The sequence below is a fragment of the Asterias amurensis genome, chromosome 11, assembly GCF_032118995.1.
Source record: "Asterias amurensis chromosome 11, ASM3211899v1".
NCBI lineage: Eukaryota > Metazoa > Echinodermata > Asteroidea > Forcipulatida > Asteriidae > Asterias > Asterias amurensis.
Genome location: NC_092658.1, coordinates 20,917,609 through 20,935,344, shown reverse-complemented (window position 1 = coordinate 20,935,344; position 17,736 = coordinate 20,917,609). Strand labels below are relative to the sequence as shown.

Below are 17,736 nucleotides of genomic sequence, written 5' to 3'. Positions count from 1 at the left end.
AGTCTTCTCACTCGGTGTATCTCAACATATGCATAAAATAACAAACCTGTGAAAATGTGAGCTCAATTAGTCATCGAAGTTGCGAGATAATAATGAAAGAAAAAAAACCTTGTCACACGAAGTCGTGTGCTTTCAGATGCTTGATTTTTTTACCTCAAAACCTAATTCTGAGGTTCTAAATCAAATTCGCGAAAAATTACTTCTTTCTCGAAAACTATGTCACTTCAGAGGGACGTAGAGATACCCTCAGCCAGATTTGTTGGTTGGAAACTGAAAAGACCAGTGTTTTTAGGAGGTATTCTTGTCCTTCCCCTCAGGATGTCAAGATGAGGTAGCAGAGGTTCAAGCACCCCTCATCTCGGAGGCTCAGTTCATCAAACCCATCAAGAAGTTCATGGCTGGCTTGATCAGGAAGCAGGTAAGATTATTAACCATAGATAATTCTGCAATTTAGTTCTACCAATAGCCACCTACAGCTCCGAAATATGGACACTAAAGAAAGTGGATGAACAGAGATTAAGGGTTTCCTAGTATTGTGTTCACTGATTGACTTCATTTCTCTCATCGATTCTCGACATCCTCATAGACCATCGGCATCTTATCCCAAACCATTGGTATCTGTACCTGCACACTGATCCACCAGCTGGGTCTAGACACCCTAGGAGATCAACGCTAGAGACTTATGAGCCAACTCTTGTTTTTGCTAGATTCCTGTTTTTATTATTTTGTCCAATATTGTGTTCAATGATTGACTACGTTTCTCTCATTGATTCTTGACATCCTTGCAGACCATCGGCATCCTATCCCAGACCATCGGTATCTGTACCTGCACCCTGATTCACCAGCTGGGTCTAGACACCCTTGCGGAGATCAACGCTAGGGACGTAGGAGCCAACTCCAAGGCCTCCCTGGAGGATATGTGCAAGAAGACCATCGATCTGACCGTGCAGAATGGACGGGTGCAATCCCACCTCTATGGGGTCTTGAATAACTACACCAAGGCATACGATGCAGGCTGGAGGACACTGGCTCAGGCGAGGTGAGTACTGGGTGGAGAAGGGGTACCTGGCCATGTAGTTGTGCAGGGTACATAAGGTTTGAGTCGGGCTAGGTGAGGGTAATACTGGGTGGAGAAGGGGTACATGACCATGCAGTTTGGCAGGGTACATAGGGTTTGAGTCGGGCTAGGTGAGGGTAAACACTGGGTGGAGAAGGGGTACATGACCATGCAGTTTGGCAGGGTACATGGGTTTGAGTCGGGCTAGGTGAGGGTAAACACTGGGTTGAGTTGCAGAAGGAGTTGCCTTGCCATGCATTTTTCCTGCAGGTTTAGGACTTTGAGTTGGTTTAGGTGAGGGGTGATACTGGGTTGAGCTGCAGAAATGGGTACCTGGCCATGCAGTTTGGCCAGGTAACTCTTTTTATAAGACACAATTTTGGGGTTTTGACTCGGCTGAAGATTTTGAATTGTTGTGTTGTACACAAAGTAAACAAAGGCACTGATGGAGAGAGTTCCTAGAGGTTAACTTGTGTCTTTACATCCTTATTGACCTTTGTGACCCCTGACCTTTCGCTGTATCCGACCCTTTTCAGGCAACAGTTGACCGCAGTTACAGCAAACCAGGAGAGCCTACAGTATGCTCAACTGCAGTTAGTGCGCTACCAGTGGTTATATGAAGACGTACTACAGCAGGCTGGCACACACAGACAAAACATGCTGTTCCTGCCCCCATCAAGGTACATCTAGAGTCAATAAAAACACTGGATTGTGAATTTGTTCAAAGGGGAAAAATCACACATATTTTAACATGTCCCAATGTTTGTTCGATTAAAACCAGAATCTTGCATGTATGTTGTTAATTGTAGCAAAATAAAAATAATATTTTAATCTTCAAAATATTTTAAGTAATAAAGGCTATCTTCTATTTAATAATGAAACGCTTTTCCCCATACATAAAAATGCACAGATCAAGCGTCATGTCTGATCTGCGCAAGCGGACTCAGGTACTTTCATCACTAGAGGGCGCCATAAAAGCAGTGCAGGATCGTGCCGACGCTCAACAGAACAGCGTGAGCCAGCGATTGAAGTGGGCGGCGGGTGCCAATCCGACCTTGCACAATGTGATGCATGAGTTTGAGAAGGTAGTCCGAGACAGGTTGAAGAATTATGCAGTAAGTAGATAACTCGACTGAAGCATATTTTCCTAAACGGTTAAGTGGAGCTTGTGACTTACAGTTAGCCATTTAGAGGCACTGGACACCTTTGGTAATTGTCAAAGACCAGTCTTCTCACTAGATGTATCTCAACATACATGTATGCATAAAATAACAAGCCCTGGGAAAATTTGTGCTCAATTAGTTGTCAAAGTTGCGAGAGAATAGTGGAAGAAAAAAAAACCTTGTGTTGTGTGCTTTCAGATGCATAGTAAAAAGCTTCAGCTGAAGTGATAAATTACCTCTTTCTCAAAAACTATGTTACTTCAGTGGGACTCTTTTTTTACAATGTTTAATACTATCAACAGCTCTCCATCTTGTTACCAAGTAATTTTTTTATGCTTACAAGTATTTTGAGTCATTACTAATAGTGTCCAGTGCCTTTAATCATTTACATCCAATCTGAACTATGAGCCGGCCTCTTAAAGCCATTGGACACTTTCGGAACAGAAAACAAAACAAAAGTTCACAGATTTACAAACGACCTACAGGGTTTACAGAAGGTAATGGTGAAAGACTTCTCTTGAAATATTATTCCATGAAATGCTTTACTTTTTGAGAAAACATTAAAACAATTATCAATTCTCGATATCGAGAATTACGGATTTATTTTAAACACATGTCATGACACGGCGAAACATGCGGAAACAAGGGTGGGTTTCCCGTTATTTTCTCCCGACTCTGATGACCAATTGAGCCTAAATTTTCACAGGTTTGTTATTTTATATATAAGTTGTGATACACAAAGTGTGGGCCTTTGACAATACTGTTTACCGAAAGTGTCCAATAGCTTTAAGAAGTGAATGTCAAATTACCACAAAGGAATTGACTCCCAAAATGGCAGAAATGGTAGACACGCATTGTTTGGATCATGCAAGGGGTCAACATAAAATGTTTAAAACATCACACTCCATTCATTCTATGGGTAATGTCTCAGTTGTCTTAGCTGATATAAACATTGGGATTTGAATGAATTAAAAAGACTTTGACTAAGTTAATATTAATAGCATTTTCTTCTTCTACAAAAGTTGGAGAATAAAAGATCTGCTGAGGTGGCAGCACTGAGTAACGCCATTCTACACTTTGAGGCATTGAGGACTAGAACCAGCGAAGCCATTAATGCTGAGACTAGCTTTGCTGCACTTCTTACAAGGTGAGTGGGCAGGAAAGCTTCCATGGGACGGGGGAAGGGAGGCAAGGAGTGCAATAATAATAATAAGGCATTGAGGACTAGAACCAGCGAGGCCTTTAATGCTGAGACTAGCTTTGCTGCACTCCTTACAAGGTGAGTGGGCAGGAAGGCTTCCATGGGACGGGGACGGGAGGCAAGGAATGCAATAATAATAATAAGGCATTGAGGACTAGAACCAGCGAAGCCATTAATGCTGAGACTAGCTTTGCTGCACTCCTTACAAGGTGAGTGGGCAGGAAAGCTTCCATGGGACGGGGGACGGGAGGCAAGGAATGCAATAATAATAATAAGGCATTGAGGACTAGAACCAGCGAAGCCATTAATGCTGAGACTAGCTTTGCTGCACTCCTTAAAGGTGAGTGGGCAGGAAGGCTTCCATGGAACGGGGGAAGGGAGGCAAGGAGTGCAATAATAATAATAAGGCATTGAGGACTAGAACCAGCGAGGCCACTAATGCTGAGACTAGCTTTGCTGCACTCCTTACAAGGTGAGTGGGCAGGAAGGCTTCCATGGAACGGGGGAAGGGAGGCAAGGAGTGCAATAATAATAATAAGGCATTGAGGACTAGAACCAGCGAGGCCACTAATGCTGAGACTAGCTTTGCTGCACTCCTTACAAGGTGAGTGGGCAGGAAAGCTTCCATGGGACGGGGGACGGGAGGCAAGGAATGCAATAATAATAATAAGGCATTGAGGACTAGAACCAGCAAGGCCATTAATGCTGAGACTAGCTTTGCTGCACTCCTTACAAGGTGAGTGGGCAGGAAGGCTTCCATGGGACGGGGGACGGGAGGCAAGGAATGCAATAATAATAATAAGGCATTGAGGACTAGAACCAGCAAGGCCATTAATGCTGAGACTAGCTTTGCTGCACTCCTTACAAGGTGAGTGGGCAGGAAAGCTTCCATGGGACGGGGGAAGGGAGGCAAGGAATGCAATAATAAGAATAATTAACCGTTCTTATATAGCGCATAACACCACGATTTTCCTACAAGGTATAATGTGGAGCTATGTTTTGAAGTATGAGACCTATTCCTTTTACATAGCACCATGTTATGGTTTACAAGATGCTGTGGCGCAGAATGCTGCCAATCCAGCCAGGAACACAGGGGCGAACCCCTTTCTCTTTATGATAAGCGCTCTGGGTTCTTTTACATGCACTCACAACACACATGCAATTTTACTTCCTTTACGATTATGAAATCATGCAAGGCACCTTTGAGTTTCCCTTGTTTTCATTACCACCCTTTAACATTAATTATAACTCGTGAGAGGCCGCCACGAGGCCAGGCCAGTAACCAGGATTAATGAATTTCTTTTTTTGGGGGGGGGGGGGGTGGTGAGTACAAAAAAGTATCGGCTCGTTGGGGTTAGAATTGGGTGTGTGATGGGCTTAAGAATATAGATAATAATAATAAAGATGTCTGTAATATATCTTACAGATGCCAGGAGAGCTGCAACAAAGCTCAGCTGTGCACCACTACCATCTCAGATCTGGAACAGACTTTCGTTGACTTGAAGTCCCCGACATCAGAACTGCCCATCGGTAAGAAATGGATGCGTAGTCTACTGGAACTACTGGAGCAGAGGGAGGCTGACAAGGAGAGTGCTGTAGCCGAACAGGAGGTCATGGTTCATAGTGGGAGGGTGAGTTTGGGAGAGGGGGGTCGGGGTAGGGGAAAGGGAGTGGGGATACTAAACAGTTGGTAGGGCATAGTTTACTGGAACTACTGGAGCAGAGGGAGCTGACAAGGAGAATGCTGTAGCCGAACAGGAGGTCATACTTCATAGTGGGAGGGTGAGTTTGGGAGAGAAGAGTTGGGGTAGGGGAAAATGGAGTGGGGATAATAAACAGTTGGTCGGTGACACTTGTGTCCTTTGAGCAAGATACATTACTTTAATTGCTTCTCTTCACCCAGCAATATAAATGTGTACCTGCGAGGGTAGAGGTTGATATTGTGTATAAAAAAAGCCTTCTGGGTGCCACGGGAGCTCAGGGCTGTATACTCCCCACGGAGCTGAGAAAGATTAAAGGGATGTTATTAGCCCAATGCCAGGGCACGAATGTAAAGCGCATTGATACGATTGTTGTAAAATGCACTATATAAGAACCAGTTGTTGTTATGAATAGGATGCCCTTCATTCTCAAATCGACGCGGTTAAGAACACGCTGTCCACTCATCATAAGCTCATGTCAGAGGTCAAGACTCACCTGAAGACGCTAGCCAGGGGAGAAGAGGATGAGGTTGAAGACGGTGGCCTCGGTAGTGAGGGAGTGGTCAAGACGTTCATGGTGGAGTACAAGGGCTACTCGGAGGAGTTCACATCTACTCTCAAGACGCTGTTGGTTGGTGAGTAGCTGTAGAGGGAGACGGATGTTCAGACTAGTAGATTTTAGTAGCTAGAGCACTTTTCACACTACTCTATTTCCCGGGGAATATTAGCCATCCTTTAAAGGGATGCTGCAGTGAATTCAAATACAACAGTTAATTTTGCTGTCATTTATTTCTGATATATGTATTGAACATCAATAAAATGTGTTTTGTTTATTCCCGACATATCTTACTTACGTAATAAGCGAATAAGTCATGCCCCCCCCCATTTTGTGGATTGTTACCGCCCCCTACCATCGACGTCACGTCGGGAGTTCAAACATATCGTCGGCAAAAAGAGTCTGGTCCCTAACTACACGCGCCTAGGTACCAGGCCACACAGTGCACACGTCTCTATATGAACACAGCCAGGGGGCCCGACGGCTCGGGTTACCGACATGACGTCACGTTTATGCAAATGAAGGCTCCCTTTTAGGGGCAGGGTGGGTTCCCCTAATCTCTTGAAAACCATTTTTAAAATACTTGCGCATTTAATAAAAAATAGAAAAAAATATTTTAGGTTTGAAAAGTCATGTTTAATCGTTTAAATGAAGAAAAAAAAAACTGCAGCCATCCTTTAACACTAGGATCACTTTACCCATGAAATAGGCATCCCCTAGGGAATGGGCCTTGACAAAAGGCTACATAATTTGGAAGTGTCTTGGCAGAGCGGTTAAGAGCACTGAATTCAAACTCTGGTGTTTCTGCAGAGTGTGGGTTTGAATCCCCAGCCGTGACACTTGTGTCCTTAAGCAAGACACTTAACCATTGCTCCGTCCTTCGGATGGGACGTAAAGCCGTTGGTCCCATGTGTTGTGTAATGCATGTAAAAGAACCCAGTGCACTTTCGAAAAGAGAAGGGGTTCGCCCCAGTGTTCCTGGCTGTGGCTGCTGTATGCGCCGTAGCACCTTGTAAACCATTATAAGGTGCTAAATAATTGGGTCTCAAAATTCATCACTGCAATAACCTATCTTTCTGAAAGTTTGTATATACTCAGCCCCTTGAGTACCTTGTTTGGTAGATACGTGCGGTATATAAGACTTTGATATTATTATTATTATTATTATAATTATAATTTGTGAAATTCGTGTTTGGATGCTGAATAATTGCCTTAAGCTTAATGATCAAAAAACAAAAAATTTTATCACAGCAACAACTCTCTAAAGTTACTATTCCCCATGTTAATGTTGGTGACTCTGAAGTTACCGCTGTTACAAAAGCTCGTAATCTCGGTGTGATATTCGACTCTTCCATGACACTTAGTTCACATATTTCTAGTATTGCACATTCCGACACATTTCACACTCGTAATATAGGAAGTAAGGAAATATTTGACACTAAATGCAACTGAGCAGATAGTCCACTCTGTTGTAGTTTCCAGATTTCGTCTCAACTTAGGCTTACGTTTTAATTTTTGTTATTGTATATTATTTTAATGTAATTGTTTGTATTTTAGCGCCATGAGCACTTTTGTGGATATGTGCGCTTTATAAGTTTTCATTATTATTATTGTTATTATTATATCATTGTGCGCTAATGTTGTTGTCTTCATCATGATCACTTGCCATAGGTTCATCTGAGGAGGATAAAGAAAGCATCTTGAAGTTATCTGAGATCGCTCCCAAGATGGAGATTCTTGAAGATCAAACCAAGAGGTCGGTTCCTCCATTCTCTTGTTTTTATTCATTTAAAAATCACTAAAGAAGAGCAATAATACATGTACATACAAAAACAAGTGTGGAATAGCCATCTTTTTGTAGTATATGGTGTTTAACCAAGTTTGCAGTTTTGTTTGTTTAAATAATTTGTAGCTGGTTTGAGAGCGAAACCCTTCCACAATGCGCCCTAAATGGTACAAAACCTGCTACCAATGACTCACTCATCACACACCACAAGGCTGTTGTTTTCGTGAGAAGGCTTTTCCACAAATGTCACAAACAAACGGTATCTCTCCAGTGTGGACACGCTGATGGGTTGTCAGGCTTAGTTTTTATGAGAAGACCTTTCCACAAATCTCACAAAATAAATGTTTCCTTTTCACATTGGACACTTTGGTGCTTTTAAAAGGGAAGGTACACGTTTTGTAATTATTCAAAACAAATATTAACTGAAAAACTGACTTGGTAACGAGCATTGGAGAGCTGTTGATAGTATAAAACATTGTTGGAAACAACCGCCTCTGAAGTAATTTAGCTTTTGAGAAAGAGGTAATTTCTCACTAAAATAATAAAAGACTTCTAGCTAGAAGTCTTTTATTCCTATTTGAAGGCACACAAATTCGCCCAACAAGGGTGTTTTTTCTTTCATCATTTTCTCGCAACTTCGATGACCGATTGAGCCCAAGTTTTCACAGGCTTGTTATTTTATGTTTATGTTGGGATACACCAAGTGAGAAGACTGGTCTTTGACAATAACCAAATGTGTACCTTCCCTTTAACTCTTGGACAATTTCAAATGGCTCCTTTTCAGATATCATATTTGTTAAATCCAATAAAGTGTTTTAACATAAGATGCCTAGTTGTTTGTAATACCATACATTATAAAAAAATGTTTTTGACGGGCTGTTTCAACATGAAGCTTATCCGCAAATCTCAATTGTTCTACGAGAGTCGACTGTACCTAGTTTGATCAAATTTATTAGCAGGCTTGTCTTAACATAATATACTTAATGCAAACTTTCTCTTCCTAAAGGTTGTGTGATCAACTGGTTGGTTTAGCTGCTCCATTGGTACCTAGACTACCTTTACTTGACCAAGGTAAACAACTTTAAAAAAAATTTCAAACTGAATCACTCTTTATTAATCGATTATAGTTGAACAAATTTTGAGCTTCAAATAGCTTCATTACCACTGGATGAATCGGCACCACGTAAAACTTACCAAGATCCCACCCGTTTGAAGTTAGTAATTGCTCGGGACAAGAGGATTATTTGCAAATTTTTTGAAATTTTGTGTAATGTGCTTTTGGTTTGTGGATCACACTCATTTGAGCAGCCTTTTATTGACTTGTGCCAATTCTACACTTTTAGTTCTAATCTGTAGTGCAGTAAATAATGTGGAGTGGTAAAACACAAATAAAACAGGGCTTATCACACAGCTCATTTTGTCTCCTTATGTCGCACTGATAATTGGGATGCGGGGTCAAACACATAGAATTCAAACTTCTCCTGCTGACATACAAATCTCTTCACCAATCCGCACCTCATTATCTTCCAGAACTCCTTCATCCATATGTACCTCATCGTACCCTCCGCTCCAGCTCTACCTCTCAACTAGTCCCATACATCACTCACACGAAGTCTTATGGCCACCGCTCGTTCTCATATTCTTTACCCTCACTCTAGAACAACTTACCGCACAACACCAGAACTGCTCCAAACGAGAACATTTTCAAACGTCTGCTAAAAACTTACCTGTTTACTCATTAATTTTTGTAAAGTGCTTCAGGACTGTTGTGTGAAGCGCTATATAAGTGCGGTTCATTATTATTATTATTATTATTATTATTATTAAGGTACATCTGCCAAGCGAGCAAGGTCGGTATTTGGCATTATTCTCGAGCCTGGAAGAGAAGTGAATTGAATGTTCAGGCTATAATTAATTCGCCCTTGGTATAACCACTCATTGAAACTAAACAACTACTGGAAATCTTTTCTCACATGTCTTTTTCCTCCAGCGCCCAAAGTGAGTGATGGTGCCACCCCTGTGGATGAGCCTAAGGATAGCAGTAACGGCAAAGGGAGTAAGACTGGTTCACCCATCAGATCCTCTTCAATACTAGGTCGAGGTGCCGAAGGGACCCCAGCCACGCCACCAACTGCCTCCAAAGCTGCTTGTGAGTTTCTTATAACCCCCCCCCCCAAAAAAAAAAAACAAAAAACAAAAACTATAAAACTTAAAAAGTTAATTGTGACTCAACTTCACTGAGCCCATCACAATTATGATATCCCTTGTTTGTTACTTAATTAAAGAAAAAATGGTAAAAAAAATTGTTTGCTTCTCTACTTTTTTTTCAAACCCTTCTTCAAAGTTGTTTAGCAGATATAAACTGCTGAGCAGGGTTTCACTTGTTATTGACTGGTTACCTGTCAAACAAGATTGGGTCATTGTTCTCAAATTGTGTATCAATGTTAGCTTGATGACATTGCGCCATGTATGGTATTCGGTAACACTTGTTCCCACTAAAATACTATTGTACACATATTGACTGGCAATGAGGTAACTAGTGTACGTCTATTCCCCCGAGGGACTTTGAGTGACCAGAAGAGCGACCTATTTCCCGAGGCCAAAGGCCGAGGATAATAGGCTCCTCTTCTGGTCACTCACAGGCCCGAGGGGGGCTAGACATACCATACACTAGTTACCGAATTATGCCAGTCAATATGTGTTTTATAACACAGCTCGGTCTTAATTGTCAAATAAAAACAGAAATCTGGAAAAGAAAGGAAGTTTTGTAGTTGCTGTTCACGGTTCAAGTTAAGAGAAGGCGCTGTAATCGGGCACTATTTTGAAAGACTAGTGCCCGCATAGCATGCGCATGCACTAGAGTATATTAGTTCATCCCACGTGACCGTGTTTCAGCCAACCAGAATACAGAACAAGCAAGAGATGTGTTATAATTTCATTTATTCTTCTGATGTAAGTTACATTAATGTACGTTCACTCCATTTCTCTGTTTCTTCTCCCTGCAAACTAAGTTTACTAGCTTTTTTATTTTTATCCCTCAGTGTTAGCACAGCAGCCCAAAGGCTCTCCGTCCGTGATGCGCGATCCACGGACCGGTAAGGTGATCCAAGTGCGCAACACCCACGCCATCAACGTGTGGCGTCGTGTTAAGGGGAAGCTTGACGGCAGAGATCCTGACCCTTCAAAGAGACTGAGTATACCTGAACAGGTAAGTTGAAGAGGAATTAAGCCACTAGGATAGTGGATTAAGAGATAATCTCTGTAGGTTGGTTGGAGAGGGATTAGAGTAGGCTAGTTAATGTTGTGTACCCATTGGACTTTTTTGTTGTTAGAGTACCGTGACTTTTCTGTAGAATGACAAAATTAAATCCAATGGGGACACATGGTAAACTGACCTGGGGGCGCATGGTTAACTGACCTCCATGACAACCTACCGTCATCGTGATGTAAGACAAACAGGCCGAAAGAGGTCGCGAAAGACTTCTGCATATTTTCATTCTTGCTCTGATCGTCTTCCCCTTTTAGGTGGACTTTGTGATCAAGGAAGCAACCAGCCTAGACAACCTGGCTACACTCTACGAAGGCTGGACTGCATGGGTCTGAAACCTAGACACCAAACATCCTGTGGTGTTATGGAAAAGCAAAGTACAACTGGATACAGACCAGTCTCCCCCAAGGGAAAACCATCCAGGTGGTCACATCACAGCCGGATCCAACTTGTTCCAACCGGTTCCAGCTAGATACCACCTCATCATAAAGATACAAAATTCCCCCACAACATGCCTAGCTAGCTATGGAGAGCGGCAGGAGGCGGTTGTCTTAAAGGGGTTGTAACAGCAAGGTACTTGGGAGGATTTATAAAAAAGTAGAGAGAGAGAGTGGCGTCCCCTCTTTAAAGGTATGTCCGCAGTTATCATTTATAGTTGTCTCATCAGGAGGCCAGACAGTCATTTTAAAGAGCGGGATGAGGTGGTCGGATCGAAAACCAATTTGGCAAGACCCAAGATTGGAGTATCGTCCACCAATCCACTCAAATTTAGACATGTCCGGGGGCCATTCACGAACAAAAACCAAGTGTGATGGTCCCCCTGGGGAATCTGTCCTCATGTCTGATTAGTAGAGGTCGTTGCAGAGAGAGAAAATTCTGATGTTTGTTCTTGTTGTTTTGGGAACAGTGTTTTTTCGTCAGTTGAGTGTTTTTTGTTTACGACACGAAAGACTTGGTTAGTTTTAGCAGTTAAAAATATGTTTATTCCAACGCTAATTTACTCGGATTCTGATTATTTTGAATAGATGACGAACATGTTTACATTGGATGAGTAGGGATCGGACGGTAACTTTTAGATTTCCAGAACTCAAGATTCTTGCAAAGAGTGTAAAGATCTTACTCTCTTGCTTGCTAGTTTCTTAGCATGGAAAGCTTTTTCTGAGCAGGTACTTGTTACCGGCCCAAAATGGTGTGTTAAAAAATACATTGACATAAGTGGTACTCTGGTAATTTTTTGCTTAGCGAATAAATTTGCTAAGCAAAATGATCTTTGTAACAGCTTATAAAATCACGCGGGCCCTGGTCTCGGTCTCCCATAGCAGCTTCACCTTAAATTCAGTTAGTCTTAGAAAGTTTTAAACTTGGGGCAAATATGCACACACACAAAATAAATACAAAAGATTGTGAATGGGGCACCCAATATGTCTCAAAACTCTCCCATCACTAGAAGGCCACAGATTCATGTGCCCCCTCAGAAATATTCCAACATATTTTCCAAGGGTGGTGCTCTTTTCGAAATGGAAGTTGCCTTGCCCGCTTGACGAATGAGGATCCAGGCATGCTTCACAATTAGCTGCATGTGTTATGGGTTAGATTAAGACCCGATACCATCATATACAAATATGGCTTGAAAGTTTGCACGGTGGAAAGACATCACATCAGAAATTCACGATGACGGCATAAAAAAATAGTTGGATCTCTTTTGAGTGATTCGTGGTTTTGAGATGAACGGGTGAATTCAACGTTTCGGACTGTTTATTCTGTTCCTTGTCTTGAGACAAGCTTAACAGGAAATATCTGAATGGAGGAATACAGATCCCTGATAAAATTTAGACCTGCGTGTCGCCCTGTGTAGCAACAAAATCCTAGGGCTGTAAGCACAGAATTCCGTGGTTGAAGCAGAGTAAATGAAATTCGCCTTGGGTCTTTCTGACTCGGCGTAAGCCAAGGCAACATCCACAGGGCATTCGATACTTGTACGGAACCGCCATATGGGCTTAGAGCCTCAACTTCATGCTTCACTTGTAATGTATTTATGTATTTGTTTGGACGAAAGTGTCAACGTTACATTATCGTGACAATACAGATTTCAAATAATAAACCACAAGGAAATTTGACTGGATAAATTTTAATTGATTTTGAGTTAAACAAAGAGAAATTTGCTGGAGTGGGATTTGAGCCAACAACCTCAGGATTAAGATGTCTGTGCTCTACCAACTGAGCTACATGTATCTATCTAGCCCTTTGTTGGCAGTCTCTCTTAGTTCAAATCACAAGTAGTTATAAGTAGTGCTACTATTCACTGCTATCCCAAATTTGAGGCTCGGAACACAAATGGCTGACTGTGAAAGGGATGAAGAACAGCATGGGACCTCTTTAAGGTGTCAATGTGGAAATCTTGAAATTTCGTTGAGGGATTTTCGTTTTGTCACCTTTTCAAGTCATAACCAGGTCAACAATCAGAAGTTTAGCATTTTGTCTATCCAATGTAAACATGGAATACAAAAAGGGGTTTTCCCTTTCGTCTATCTTTGTTCTTATTTCTTGTCCTGTTTTTGTTTTTTTCTTGCTTGATGATGAATGTTTCAAGCAGTTTACCTTTTTGCGTTCAAATATTCCAATGAAATTTCCTTATAGGCTAGATTTAGAAGAATCGATAAAATCTGAAAGTGTTTGAGGAAAACTTGGTCCCCCCAAAAAAGGAAGCCGTATAAAAAAGGGTTGAAGTGTGCAGACAAAGCTTTCATATGAGGGAAACACCAAGAAAGCGAAAAAAAACTAAATTTGTTTTGTGCACTGGAAAGAAAAAGTCTTTTTGCCCAAGCATCGCCAATTCCTCCAAAATCTATCCGGTGGTTTTTTGTGAATCAAGTTCATCAATAGTATATTAACCATGCTTGGCTTTGGACTGGGTTTCGGGACAGTCTTTTGACTTGGCTTCGGATAGGGCTTTGGGCTGGGCTTGGGGCCGGGCTTGGGGCCGGGCTTTGGGCTGGGCTTCGGGCTGGGCTTTGGGCCGGGCTTTGGGCCGGGCTTCGGGCCGGGCTTCGGGCCGGGCTTCGGGCCGGGCTTCGGGCCGGGCTTCGGGCCGGGCTTCGGGCCGGGCTTCGGGTCAGGCTTCGGGTCAGGCTTCGGGAGTTTTTTGGGTTATTCACCAGCTGAAGGATTTTGATTGATTCATGAATGCTAACTACATGTATAAGCAGAATTTTGGGATAAACTGAAGAATGTCTTTTACTAACTGAGATGTTACTTGGGTACCATTTGCAGAAAAGTTCAAAAGGCACAAAATATTCTGGATTGCTAATAGTAGCAACAAATTTGTGTTTTGTGATTGTATCGTAATATAACACTGGTAGTTGGTGTAATTTATGCATGGCTTTAGATGTAGTTACAGTGCAAGTTAAATGCATTGTTTTAATTGTTATGTAATAATGTGTATAGGTAATGTTAAGAGGATACACCTGTCTAGTTTAATCAAGTATTCAAAAGAAAATCAGACAGTTTCGCTATTCCTATTGGTGGAGAGCGTGTCACGTTGGGTGTTTAAACCGTTGATAATGACCAGTGTTTCAAACCGATTGTGAGCGGAGACTCTGCGCTAGTCTTGATGCAAGTGGTTTCTTGTTACGGGCGATGCAGGCGCTGTCGGTGAGTTGGACGCGCTGTATGTGAAAGGAAAACCAGCGAATATGCACCAAGACTATACGCGCATGCGCACAAACGGAACCAATGCGCGCATGCCGGGCCGCGTCATTAGGCCAGTACGCCCTCTAGTTCTTATATATAACTCTATGGAAACAGTCCACACTTAGTCCAAACAAGCTATTGAGATTCTGGCTATGCACAGAGTTTGAACCTGTAAACATCTTTGGCGTACAGGGTCCAAAAGAGGGGGGACGCAGGGCCGCAAGCCATATTCAGGAACTCTTGTCACATACTACATACTTCAACTCTCATCCCTGCACTGCCTTACAGCTAGCTTGGCTGGTACTGTTGCTGATGTCCTGCTGCGAATCATGTTGTTGGAGGTCTTTGGAACACCAAGTTTTAAGCTTGACATTTGTTTCCCTCCACTTTGTATCTCATTAGCTCATTCATGTAAGAGGTTTTTTTAAGTTAGGAAATTGGTTGCTCCACTTTTCCAAGGTAAATGTACCAGAAATGAGTACACACATGAGTTTAGTGACTGGCCAGCATGACCAGTTACATGTACATGTACATGTAGCTTGTCATCTTGCTAGTCCATCAGTTTTTTACTGGTTCAAATGAAATATGGATGCTTTTCTGCACTGAACTTGCCAGTCAGACAACTGGGAGTGGAGAGTGACTGATTCTCTGGTGTTTTAACTGGTATTTGGGAGCAGACCAGTGTTAAAGACTCTGGACTCTGTTGGTAATTGTCAAAGACAAGTCTTCTCACTTGGTGTATCTCAACATATGCATAAAATAACAAACCTGTGAAAATTTGAGCTCAATCGGTCATAGAAGTTGTGAGATAATAATGAAAGAAAAAACACCCTTGTCACACGAAGTTGTGCGCTTTCAGATGATTGATTTTGAGACCTCAAATCTAATTCTGAGGTCTCAAAATCAAATGCGTGTAAATTACTTCTTTCTCAAAAACTACGTTTTTTCGGAGGGAGCTGTTTCTCACGATGATTTATACTATCAACAGCTCCCCATTACTCGTTACCAAGTAAGGTTTTATGCTAATAATTATTTTGAGTAATTACCATTAGTGTCCACTGCCTTTAACTGGTATGGGCGAGCAGATTAGTGTTTAGGGAGAATGATGATTTGCTCAATATACTCATGGCAGACAGGAAGAGGTTGACATCAGATAGTGCATGGATTAAACTGGACAGGTTGTATTAGTAATTCAGACGTTAGATTAGACTTTTAGGTGGAAACAAACAGTTTTTTGTGATTGTATTGTGTTGGGGAGGGTGTTGAAATACAAAAATTCATTTTGTTGAATGTTGACAAATTTCTATTAGATGTTAAATTTGCATCAGGGATAAAGAATATTCAATTTGCCTCTAGCCACCGGGCAATCTCGGTGGTCTAGTTGGTATGACACTGCTCTAGAATTTCAAAGGGTGTGGGTTCGAATCCCACCCGAGTAATATGCCTATGATTTCTTTCATAGAACTCGAGTACATGTTAGTACATGCTAACAAACATCGGTGTATAAGGATTATATAAAAAAAAAGTTTAAAAGTTCAGAAAATTATCACTTTTATTCAATCATTTGTGAGTTTCAAAGAGTAAAAATTCACAGACAATTTCATGACATCAAGAGCGGTCATATTTTATAAATTTGACTTGGTGCCAGATTCCCTGGCATTTGATATTCACTGCACTTCACTATCTTCACTTATCTTGAGCTACCTTTAAGTAAACTGTAGTGCATAAATCATGTAGGAGAGGGAAATGTTAGGCCCAAGGGCCCACTCCCGTAGACCTTTATCACCGTGTGGTCATCTTGATTTTACTCCATGCCAACTCATTGTAATGAAACTGAGACTGGCCGAAATAATGGTCTGGTGTACAAGCATTCATTACTGTTATTAGAAACCGGGAACATGACCAAGATGGTAGACGTGATAAAGGTCTATAGAGCTACTTTATCAGAAAGTATTGCTTAATTGTTCTACTAAGCAAACATGAGCAAGATACCAGTTGCAGACGGTTGCATGTGGTATTTTGGCGGGTAAGCTTACATTATTTGTGTTGAGTGACTTTTTGGGTGGTTAAGCAGCTCTTTGAAATTTGGCCCAGTTAACACAAGAACCTATTCTTATTGGGAGAGCAATTCTAGTTACCCAAAAATGTTCACAGTAACACTGGACATTTGAAGTTGGAAGGGTCATTGAATAGTGTCTTCTCAGTTGAAGACACGTTGCCTCGGATTGGGCGAGTTGGTCTTTGAAAAGCGTTTGTAACCATTTGTTATGAAATTCAAATGGTTAGATAGATAATTTCAAAGTAGAATATAATGATCCACGCAAGTATCACTCAAAATTGCACGGTTTTCCCTTTACGTCGCGAACTAACTCGGTCAGCCATTTTATGGAGTCAAAATTTTGACCCCCACTAAATGGCCGACCATGTTTCTTTGCGACGTACAAGGAAAATCGGGCAATTTTGAGGCATGTTTGTGTGGATCATTATACTTGACTTGTAAATTATCTATCTAACCATTTGCATTTCATAACAAACGGTTTTAAATGCTTCTTAAAGACCAACTGGTCCGATCCAAGGCAATGTGTTCGTTGAACTGCACTTTTGGTACTCATCATTGTCATTGTCACCAATCTTTTTATCCATCATAATTTTTCTTTGTGACAATTTTTTTGTGATTTGAAAAGGGACACTACAATCAGATGCCAGTTGGTATCGTAATAAAAAACTTTGATCTTAATTGTCCTTTTTTGGGGGGCATAACAAAATTAAATTCCATTAAAGATAAATTTGTCATCACTTCATTCTTTTAATTCCATTCAATCAAATTTTTCTTCATCTCCAGAATAAATTTCTCTGGTATTTGAATTATTTACCAGGAAGTTCTTGATGACATCTTAATGGTGATTGTAGTGTCCCTTTGATAAGACATTTAGTTGATATAATTTTTTCCATTTTATGTTAAATTGTTAAGCTGTTACTGTTCTACAACGATATTGCTCAATAAAATAATATGATAAAAAAAAATGAACCGTGTTAAAATTAATTATTTGTTTTGTTTTATTGTAATTCATTCATCTATATTTTCTGTAAAGCTATCTGTCTTTATATGTGGTGTAGCCGAGTGGTTAAGAACACCAGACTCGAGCTCTGGTGTTTCTGACGTGTGGGTTCGAGTCTCTGAGTCGTGACACTTATCCATTATTGCTTTGTTGAATGGGTTGAAAGTCGAAGGTCGTGTATGTTGTGTAATGCAATCAACAGAACCCAGTTACACATATTGCTATTAAGAGAGGGGGGGTTGCCCCGGTGTTTCTG

The 17,736-nt window shown here is 41.3% G+C and overlaps 1 protein-coding gene across 1 annotated transcript in view; it reads left to right on the top strand.

The window, feature by feature from the left end:
- Nucleotides 1-17,437, top strand: part of LOC139943833 (serine/threonine-protein kinase SMG1-like) — an 85,485-nt gene extending 68,048 nt beyond the window's left edge. The window contains exons 61-72 of the mRNA XM_071940665.1: nucleotides 318-418; nucleotides 789-1,039; nucleotides 1,594-1,737; nucleotides 1,968-2,172; nucleotides 3,243-3,367; nucleotides 4,848-5,052; nucleotides 5,537-5,756; nucleotides 7,349-7,433; nucleotides 8,470-8,534; nucleotides 9,454-9,612; nucleotides 10,505-10,671; nucleotides 10,989-17,437. Of these exons, the coding sequence (XP_071796766.1) occupies nucleotides 318-418; nucleotides 789-1,039; nucleotides 1,594-1,737; nucleotides 1,968-2,172; nucleotides 3,243-3,367; nucleotides 4,848-5,052; nucleotides 5,537-5,756; nucleotides 7,349-7,433; nucleotides 8,470-8,534; nucleotides 9,454-9,612; nucleotides 10,505-10,671; nucleotides 10,989-11,066 (1,805 nt within the window). The 3' untranslated portion in view covers nucleotides 11,067-17,437. The remainder of the gene's footprint in view (nucleotides 1-317; nucleotides 419-788; nucleotides 1,040-1,593; nucleotides 1,738-1,967; nucleotides 2,173-3,242; nucleotides 3,368-4,847; nucleotides 5,053-5,536; nucleotides 5,757-7,348; nucleotides 7,434-8,469; nucleotides 8,535-9,453; nucleotides 9,613-10,504; nucleotides 10,672-10,988) is intronic.
- Nucleotides 17,438-17,736: the final 299 nt, after the last annotated feature.